The sequence below is a fragment of the Schistosoma mansoni genome, chromosome 7 (assembly GCF_000237925.1).
Source record: "Schistosoma mansoni strain Puerto Rico chromosome 7, complete genome".
NCBI classification, from domain to species: Eukaryota; Metazoa; Platyhelminthes; class Trematoda; order Strigeidida; family Schistosomatidae; genus Schistosoma; species Schistosoma mansoni.
In genome coordinates, this window is record NC_031501.1 from 3,943,565 (window position 1) to 3,954,535 (window position 10,971).

The 10,971-nt window shown below is 37.2% G+C and overlaps 1 protein-coding gene across 1 annotated transcript in view; it reads right to left on the reverse strand.

Moving 5' to 3' along the window:
• The window catches only part of Smp_140220 (hypothetical protein), a gene marked incomplete at both ends in the record, with an annotated part of 12,597 nt that extends 9,505 nt beyond the window's left edge, over positions 1–3,092 (reverse strand). The window contains 2 exons of the mRNA XM_018798645.1: positions 2,807–2,904; positions 2,941–3,092. Coding sequence (XP_018653566.1) covers positions 2,807–2,904; positions 2,941–3,092 — 250 coding nt within the window. The remainder of the gene's footprint in view (positions 1–2,806; positions 2,905–2,940) is intronic.
• Positions 3,093–10,971: the final 7,879 nt, after the last annotated feature.

Genomic DNA, 10,971 nt, shown 5'->3' on the forward strand with positions numbered 1-10,971 from the left:
ATCCGTCTTCCTACGAGTCTTTAAAATTTCAAAAGACTCTTTCGAAATTTTAAAGACTCGTAGGAAGACGGATATAGAAGACTTTAAACAACGGGAAGCTCTTCTTCAACTTACTTGACTTTCAGGCACACTATTTGGGTGAAGACTAGTGGTATTGTAGTGTGTGCTACTTATGTAGATATAAGTAGTATATGCCAGTCAGAAATAGGATGTCTGGCAGCAGAAGGTTGAGAAGATCGAGGAGGAAAGAATGGGAACAGAAAACAATCGGTATGGAAATTCAGGAACAATGAAGTCTGAGACAATTAATGGACATTTTGCATATGAAGTTATTATATCCTAGTGATAATGAAAGTACGGGTAACTTCTAGAACCTATTAATGGACTATTATTCTATGTAAATTCTTATGGTTTAACTATTGAGTAACTAGATTTTGTATATCCATATTCATCTTATTGTAAGCTTCATTTTGACCCATGAATTATTACTGTACGATTTACTGTTCCCAAATTATGTTCAGTTTATTGATTACTGTATCCCATGTTCACAGCTACATTTGGCTTGATCTTGTACAAATATTATTTTCTATTTTATGGTGTGATATCGTCTGTCTGTCTGGTACATAAGCAGAATATGCTTGAAATAAATGATGCGCATAGATTCGCATAGCAGAAGCTGTAATTGGTGTTCTGGATTCAACTGGAAGGGCTACGCGGACAAGGGACCAATAAGGACGCTCATACCAGTTGAACGTCATTGATTTAGTACAGTGTTAAGATTAGAAAATTCGTATTTCGATTGGCGGATAACTCACATGATAAAAGCTGGACATAAAATCAATAACGAATTAGCATACGTCCCTACATTTTTTATAAAGTCATAACAGAAGTATTGCAGTATGATTTTTTTATTTTATCAAGTAACTCTTAAATTTTGTGCTACGTGTAAAAGTTTGTCCTTACCTATTCTCCTTTACTACAGTATCACCTAGACTTCTAAATCGAAAACTATCTGTCTAGCTTTAAATTTTTGACCTGGTTATGGTCTGAGTGCTTTGATACCTACGTAATCATTCAATGAAGGATCAAACAGAGCCAACTTTGTTTGATTTCGGTGGTCAGACGAAAACTAGTTTTCAATGAAATGTGTTCATAGACCGGTTAGTAAGCGCAACACCGCTGATTATTAAAATACAACACAATGTCAACAGAGTATACCCTTGCTAACAAACGAATACCTTTAATCGAAGACGTAGATAACTTTAATCCATTAAGTTAAATCTGAAAGTAACTTGAAATTAGGGAATGTAACTTAAAGTTTTATGTTACCTAACAGCATTATTTTCATTCATCAACTAATGACTTAATAAAGTTTGTAACGTTAAGAATTAAAGTCATATAAAGCGATAGATTTTATAACTTTAGAAGAGGGAACTAATTTAAAAAAGCCTTTCAAAGATGAAATACTTTATTTGCTTCGACAACATCCAAATAGTTTGTGATTTTGAAAAGATGGATTGAGGATACCAGCGGAATAAAGGACGAGCACTTTGTCTGTTTTTAAATAGTCCCACTGTGAGGTTCAACAATGGGATGGAGATATATACACCTGATGAGTCTCAAATAAGATGAAAGGCGTGTCCTGAATTCCACTGCTGGCCCCAATTCATCTGTTACTAAGGTCTCGTGACATACTGGGTTGAAAACCAATGAAAGTCAATGGGCACATGATAACTTTTTCATTCTCTTTAAGGATCTATCAGCACTGTGACCCATCAGGAGTTAGCTGACGATAAAAATTGCTTTCTATTTAAACAACAGAATTAAACGTTTGAGGAGTTTACTTATGTGATAGAGTTTTTTGTGTTATTTCAGAAGTCAATAGAAGGTAATTTTCTCTAAAATAGTGATATTGACCTAAATACTAGGAAATGCAAAGTTGTTAACTGTAATGAATATATGTGTGTAAGTGATAGAGCTATGATGAGTAGAAGTATTTGAATTAATGAGCCAACTAAGAATGCCCAGAGTAGTGCTATCTCAGGCAGGTAGAACTAGAGGAGCATAAATGAACGTATTATGTATGGAAATCATAATTAGCGGGCGATCAATTACAAAGAAATCTTTAATTCGTGCAAATACCGCAACAGCGTTAGCTGCAATAATAGCGTTTTAAAATGTAGTTCCAAGTCAATTATTTCTCAGACTTATAGTTAGCGTGACAGTGTCCTAAACAACAGATTTTATTCCCGAAATATAAAACCAAACGAGGTCAATATAATAGAAAAATGCCTCCCATATCAGATTGCGGTTCATATCTAGCTGCTTAATACCTTGACGGAGTTGCTTTAAATTTAAGATGGCTGAAGTATTCAATACCAAGATCAAACTTCCTGCTAGTCATCAAGATGGTTGTCCCCAATCCTTTCGGCAACATGAAATATTTAGGTAGTGAAGACATCCTTTACAGATGACTATAAAATGATATAAACAATACGTCTACAACTCCCCAACAGTTCAGAGTGTGAAGCGTTTACTACAAGTAACAGGACCGAATCACTCAACAAAGTAGATATTTACGAAATCTAATTGGTGAAACTCAGATAGTCGGCATTGAATTGTACAGTAAAATAATGACTACCTTTAAACGACTGAATGCAACTACACATCAGTTGTCAAACAACATAAACACATGTAAAATGTGAAAAGCCATTTCAACAGCCTTTAGATTAAAAGTAAATATAGAACTAACAAGCAAGAAATAAAGATATAAGATCGATGAAATAACGCAAAAACAAATGCTCACCTGAAACACCATTATACTGATAGAAGCTTCTGACTGCAATAAAATGAAGGCTTTTATTGATTTTAATGGCATCAAAAACTGGGTCCCACTCTTGAGTCCTTTAGAGAGTTGAGAATAAACAAACTTTGTCTCACTTTATTCTATCTGCACTTATGTCAAGAACGCCGTTATCAACGTGACTTGTGATTGCAGAAATAGGGGAGAAATTTCTCAGCGCACATAGATTTTCATAATATTTCCTGAAATCATAAGCTCCAGCTTGACGTTCCTTTACAGTTGGTATCATTAACGTGGGCCGCAAACTTGTGTAATTCTAGAGCGTTTTTCAACTTTAGTTGCTGATATATTTATTTTTTTGTTTAAGAATGCGTCTTGTAAGGGTGTAAGTATTTGCGATAACCTATGGGATCAAAAGAACATGATGAAACCATGAACAACGACTCATTAAACTCACTAGATGAAACCTTTTTCATCAATAGAGACAAAAATCAATATCTGGTAATATGCGAATGTACTATACTAGCAAACCCAATGATAAAGTGCAAAACTGGGAGATTATAGTTTCAAATGTCGTACAGTTTACCTTTTTCAATTAGTGCACTCAAGGTCGCAAAGTAATTTAGAGAGTAAAACAAAACCCAGTCCTTACAAAGGTACAAGATAGGTGTTGAGTACGATTCAACCATTTTGAAAACTTTGTATGCTTAAGTCATCAGATCACAATCGTTGCTTTAAAGCTGGTTAGTAAATTATCATAAACTTTAACCACGTTCCAAATATACCACAAAAATACTACCTGTGGTTGCTATCCTCACATTTAAAGGCACTAGTAAACATATATGAACGTGGTAGGCACAGGAAACCCTTGTGTCTTGCTACCTCAGATACATGATTAATGTCAGCAATGTATGACAGTGAAATTCGATTTCTAGGTTTCTTACAATAAAGGGCTGACCGACTCAACCTTAAGGGTGGCGGGGTAACCCAGTACACAAAATAGCACATCAACCATACAAGCTGTGAACAAAGTAGCACATGACTCAAAGATTTGTGAACTGGCACACTGCCGGCAGAAATGCACAGAGCATGATACCAGAAACTACAATGGCTCAAGCTTTATTCCAGTACATTAGAGATCCGAACAGATATTGCCTACAAAACTGCTCACCTGTCTTGAACTCAGTCTTCACACAAAGTGATAATATCTGTCATATGAAGTTACTTCCCATATAGAGAGGAGCGATCATGAACTCATTTTATTCAAGTTCACAGCTGATAAGGTCCGTCAAGTAGTTGCATCGGTCAGCTCATACATATGGAAGGCAGACATAAAAGCTGTAATGCAAGTGAAATATCACAACCTCTAACAAATCACCTGGCAATCAGATCGCTGAATGTCGGGCAGTTCACCGAGCATAACCAACGAGCATCCGTTATTTGAACGCCATGGACTGGCCCATGTAGCAGTGGTGGCACCCTGTCCTCTGTACTTACTTTTATTAATATATTTCTGTAACAACGTCATTCTTACTTTATTACTAACCGTTAGGTGTGAGTGAGAAGTTAGCCAGTTGGCCACAGTATTCCCATCTAACTAGAATAAGTCCTCAATCAGAGACATAGATCATAAAGGTTAAAGTTCCTAGGAGTTATTAACTCTACAGACTCGAATAAAAACTAGCAAAATGACTCTGGTACATCAGTAGGAGAAGTATGGACTCATTTCCATCAGATAGACACTCAAGTAACTCAACCATTTATACCATGGATAGTTCCAAAGATGAAAAAGCACGGCCAAAACTGGATAACCTATGAAATCTGACTTTTATCATAAAAAATTGTTGGAATGTCGCCATCAGCTTTGGCACACCAAATAATCGTATAGACACAATCCGAGCAACTCAGCGACGATATGAAAAGCATTTGGCAAAATCTGTAGTCAAATAGCCGAGAAAACTGTTCTGGTACATAAATTACTAAAGAGAACACACAATTAAATTGAAAACTTACTACAAATAGAATACATCTCAAATGACAGAGGAAGAACAGGTCAAGGTAGAGGTCATGGTAGAATTTTTCGAGGCAGTTTTCACTCGAAAGCCTCTTCTAGATGAATGTTTAGATCCAAGTACAAAGTCACAAAATCGGCTGCTCACTGATCAAAACGACATTTTATAGGCCCTCAGCACATTAGACACGTAAGAATCAGTGTGAACAGATGAGTTACACCCTGAAATCGTGTGACAAATTGCACACTACAGTGTTGTTCTGCCAAATACAATGTTCAATATCACAGTCTAGGTTAGGTACCTATGAACTGGAGGGGTAGCTCATAGGACAGGATTAAGACGATTTTCATAAAATTACAAACTTATCAGCCCCACTGATGTCGTAGTTAAAATACGGAGCAGAAAAATCAAAAAGTCACGAGTGACAGTCGTGAAAACAAATAACTTATCAAGCAGAGAACAAAATGGTTTCAGAAAAATGTTAACTTGTACAACAAACCTCCATATATCAAAACAGAAATGGAAGGGGTGGAAAATCAGTGTTTACTACCTGCATAGATTATGGCAATGCACTTCAAAAGGTGCCGGATAATAGATTCCTCCTGAAGATGGAAAATCTGGCAACAACCCGACTTCTGGAGTGGTTCAATAATTTCATTGTAGGTAGAGGGCAGAAAGTAAGAGTAAATTTCAATTGCTCCTAATGGATAGTAGTGATATGTAGAATACCACAAGGCTCTGTTCTAGGTCCTTTACGTTTTTACTGTGTGTAAATGAATTTCCAGGCATAGTTGAGTCCCAAATGCTACTTTACGTAGATGACGTAAACATTTAATGTGCAATAAGGGTAGGTACAGGTGCATGTACATTTCAGGTGGACTTATATGTTCCCGTTAGCTGGTCTAGTATTCATGAATCTCATTTACCTGCCTGCAGGCTCTTGGGGAGTGACATATGCAGTCCACAAGTATTCCCCATCGAACTCTATACTGGGCAATCCTTTGCAATTTCTACTCGTTCTTTTAATGTCTGCTTCCAATTCTCGTTCTAGTGTGTTCTTTGGTCCACTTCCCTTCATGATTCCAAGTTAGCGCGTGCCTGGTGATGTAGTTTGAAGATTTCTGTAATGTATGTCATACCCACCTAAAAGTAAAAGTTTCCAACACTTCCAGAGCTTTTGAATCGAGTGTGATTGGGTTGGTGTTCTCCGTGTTGTATTGGAGTATTTTGGTTTTTTCCTTGTTTTTGTGGAGACCTACTGCTGCAGAAGCTGCTACCACACTGATTGTCTTCTATTGCCTTTGTTGGTATATATGATATAGAAGAACTAGGTCATCGGCGAAGTTTAAATCGTTTAGTCGTATGAAAGCTGTTCATTGTATTCCGTGCTTCCTCCCAGATGTAGAGATCTTCACAATCCAGTCAACCAATAGAAGAGAGAGAAAGAGAGAGAGAGTAAACAACCTTGTCTGACACCAGTCCTCACTTGGAATGCGTCTACAGCTTTCCTCCATGCACGGATTTGCAGCGCAGTTCGTTGTTCGAATTCCGAATAACATTGACGATATTCTTAGGTACACCATAGTGTCGGAAATTTTTCCATAAGGTTCTTCTATTCACACTATCTAATGCCTTCTCATAGTCGGTGAGTTTGCTATATACTGACAAGTTCCATTTAAAAGTTAGCGACTACTGAAGAGTTTATATATCCGTAGCTCTTCAAGGGTTTCTGCTGGTCCCAATACCAAATAGAGAAGGAGGGCTTCACACGTGGTCAATAACCCCATCTTGTACGAAACAACCTCGGTAAAAAGACGCTAGTCAGAATAAAAAATTTGAACCATTTAAGCGCTGCCCTCAGAGTTGAAGGATCTTCATACAGAAGAATTACGACGCATCGTGGTGAAAGTCAAGATTCTTCGAAAGTCACGAGGCCGATACCCCTTCTAATAACCAGAGTACCAGCGGATATAAGTATGTGGAATGTCTGAACAAAGACAAAATACAATCCTAGTGAGGTCATAACATGAAAGCTGCGTTCAAACTGCAAGCTCCTGTTTAAAGTTACCAAATATCTTGAAAAAAGTCCAAAGTTAACTTCACACAGTGCGTACTAAGAAACTAGATCTATTTTCTCTGTCCTACTGCAGATTAAGGGGTGATATGATTTCGATATATATGATAGAAAGAAGTGATTTCAGACCTGATTTAATAATAATAATTTATTCTCAAATAACAGGTTGTTACATGAGGCATGCCGGTTTACAGGCAAGACCAAATTGTTAAAGAAGTTACAATTTTCACTGTTGAAAATTACTCAGCTGGGTTGATATTTCGTAAGATATGAATGTAAATGGATTTCGTAAGAAACATGCCAATATCACACTTGGCGCACTTTATGGAGGTAGCGTTGCAACATACAACTAATGGTCGAGAATAGATACATGCGAAGTTGGGGGCTTTTAGAAGTTTCGAACTTATATCCCTCCAGAACATCGGAAGCTCTAATAACGGTGTAGGACGAAGTCACCTGTGCCATATCTGTTTTCGCTGGAGTATCTACAGGAGGCTGAAAAAGGTGTAAGAAAAAGGAAGGACGAAAAGCAGAGCACACAATATTCATGGAGGAATAGTTAAGGTATAACCATTTAGTCTATTTGTCTGTTACTGAAGTATTTATTAGGTAAGAACATACTAATGTGTTAAAGAAAAATAAGTGTGGGCAAGGTATGAGTGGATAAAGAACTGTATAAATGAAGGTAGTTCAGAAGGAAGTATGGAATTGTGTAATTATAAAGTAAAGTGCTGAAAACAGTGTTCCGATACAAATGGCTGTCTCCCTTTTTTTCGAAGCTGTTTGAACTCTCTGTTTTTGTTTTTAGATTTTATAGGGTATAGAGTGGGCTTCATTTTTAGCCAATTGTTTAGTTTGCTTGTATTAGGATTACTCGGTAGGAAGTGGAACCAATTCAGCTTTTTTTTAACATGATTTAAAGTGGTATTTTGCATGAATAATTTCGCATCAATACCGTTGGTTCGTGACATCCCACTAGACATAAGGAGCCGTAATTAATATGTTCTGCCCTACAGACACGGGTGGATTGAAGTTATCTCCCCACCATCATGTTTGCTGGTCAGTAACGCCACCCTCCCTCCTTTTATGATGTTAGGCTCTCTTACGTTTGTGGTCGGTATGAATATTGCTTTTATCAAGAACCTTATTTGGAATACACTGTCTCTACAAGTTCCATGTTACAAGCAAATCAGATGGTAATAGCATTTGTATTATGGGTTAGATATCCATTTAATATATCGTACTACTATGAAGATAACTAATGGTAAAGGTTAGAAGAGACAAGTCAGATTATATGTGTTTAAGAGATGGTAAGGGCTAATAACAAATCAGAGGATATGAAAGAGAATATTGTAAAATTTTCAGGGTAAGAAAAATAAAACATTGAACAGCTCACAAGAATTTAGGACATATGAGCTTCTTTTGATCGGCCTTAGTTGGTCAGCATCCATAAGATTAGTGAGTTATCTGTCTACTTGTAATAAGAAAAATAAAAGGACATGACACTTAGGAAGAATAATTTGGATTGATCCATTAGAGAGATTCGGAAACTGAAAATGAGGGTTAGGAGCGGAAGGCCATGGTCAATAATCAATAAATAGTGGGGAAGGATAAAGCATGTTTTCTTTAGTTTTGCTATATTCATACTAACGACAGTGGAGTTCGTTATATTCTTGTTCCGTCTAGATATTGGGCGGTCCATAATAAAGTGCCTCATTGGTAGGCGGGAGTTTAAGGAATAGTTGGTGAAGTTCTTTAGAGTTTAGTAACAGGGTTATTAGCCTTTTAAATTTGGTAAAGGTGTCACAGTTACGGATAGGTATTGGCAACCTGTTCCACAATAAACTATACCGAACTGTAAAAAACCTACAACGCATTTGTTTTTGGTGTTTTTCGGTAAATAGTGTATATGCATTGTTTCTTAGTCTATAGGCTGGGTCATTGATCATAGTTGGGCAGGAGGTTAGGAATGACAGTCCATTTATTGCTTTGTAGAGAAATATCAGATTGTTCCTTAACCTACGGTGCCATAAAGGTTCTAAAGAGAGGTGCTTACATCTACTTGTGTAATCAAGAGTGGTGTCACTTCCTAGCAGTTGGCGTGTAAAGCGTCTTTGAACATCTTCTACTCTTATTTTGTCAGTGGTATTCATATTAGAGAAGATAAAAGAGCAGTATTCTAGGGAAGGTCGTATACATATTTTGTAAAGGGTAAGCTTAGCATCTGTCGTGAAGAAATTTTTTGTTATGAAGCCAATTAGACGTCTGGCTTTAGAAATAATAGAGGAGGCGTGTGCTTTAAAGTTTAGGCTTCCTGTGTAATTTATTCCTAGATCGTGAACTGAATTAAGTGTCTGGACTTTACTTTTATTTAAGTAAAGTTGGGGTTCATAGGGGTGCTTTCCAAAGTGCATGATCCCGCATTCGTGGAGGTTAAATGGTAATTGCCACTTTTCGCTCCAGATAGTTAGGTTATTGAGATCATCTTGAATCAGGGGTACACTTTCACTTAGAACCTCAGGCTTATAGCTGTATACTATTTTGAGATCATCAGCATATAAGTATGGTTTCCCAGATTTTATGATGTTACATATATCGTTTATATACATGAGAAACAAAAGTGGGCCTAATACACTTCCCTGGATGACGCCACTAGTTATTGGTCTAGGTAATGAGAGACAGTCGTTGTACTTTACCATTTGTTTATCCTCTAGTTTTCTTACCAGATCGAAACAACTGAGAGGACATAGCACAGCAGCACAGAATTCACGAACAAGGCGATACATGTGATATACAGGGGTTCACAATGGGTCATCCGCCCATGAAACCTGTTACCCGGAGAAGTACTGAACATCTCTATGATTGAAGGCTAGACATTCATAGAAGCTTACTAGAAAAGGTCGAAAACAGGCCTTAGGTCTTCTTTTCTAAACACACAAATTGGAGTCAAAAATCAAATCTAGATCTGTATGTGGAAAAATGGTATACCAGGCATATAAAATATTCTATATCCTAGTGTTTTTGCTATCGCAGTAGTCAAACGTTTAGTTGATAAAGTCCAGTCTGTGGTGCGATATCTTGGGTATCATCTTTATGCACAATTATCATAATATGAAGGGGGAGAAATGAACAGGTTGGGAAGCAGTTTAACTACTTAGCAAATAAGTGGATTTACGTGTATGAAATTAACTAATGGTCCACTGTGATGATAAACAGCGTCATTTTCGAAAAATTGTCTAGGAGCACTGCGTTATAAACTAGAGCTTTCTCTTGGATATATTAGGAGACAGCATTATCAATCAGTCTTTCAGAATTGAATGAATGGTCAACGGAAATGAATCACGGAGGCATTCAGTTTCCAGTTATTGTGAAGTAGTTTAGTGTTCATCGCTTCTGCCTTTTGATTTCACTGGGTGGGCACGATTAAATTATAGAAGGTGTCGCTGGTTTAAGTGTTGTCAAATTACAATAATTGTGGCATCTTCACCGTTAAGTGTGACGACACAAGTTCCCTAAGTACTTTTATCAGCCCTTGACTCCAACCAAATATCATGTAATGATGTCTGCTACCGACGGCATGGTAGGAGAGGAAAAACACCACCGAGGACTAAAGTCAGGAGTAAAAGTGGGCTGTCGAAGGAGTCCGTCAAGAAATATATACTGATTCCAGGATGCACGTCTATTTCAAAAAATTCGGTGAGATAGGAGATGCAGCAAACTGTCATAACCTATCGCCTACTGACACGCATAGACCAGTTCAGGAGACCAATACACCACAAGGACAATGAGACTAATACTCTAGGCTTGACTAACTAAATGCAAACTAAGGGAAGGAACGCAAGTCCTATGGCCACTTATCCATGGTCTTTATTATAACTCAGGTAGATTTAGATTAGATATAACCATACCAAGCTGTATTACATTACAAAAAAAATTTAACAATCATACACGGTCAGGCTAAAAAGTGGCTGAGTGTAGAGGAGACCGTAAATAATAGATTGGTAATAAACCAAGAATAGTAAATCGTACCATGATGGTTAATGAAGCAATAGAAAGATTATGATAAAGGAAATATATAAAAA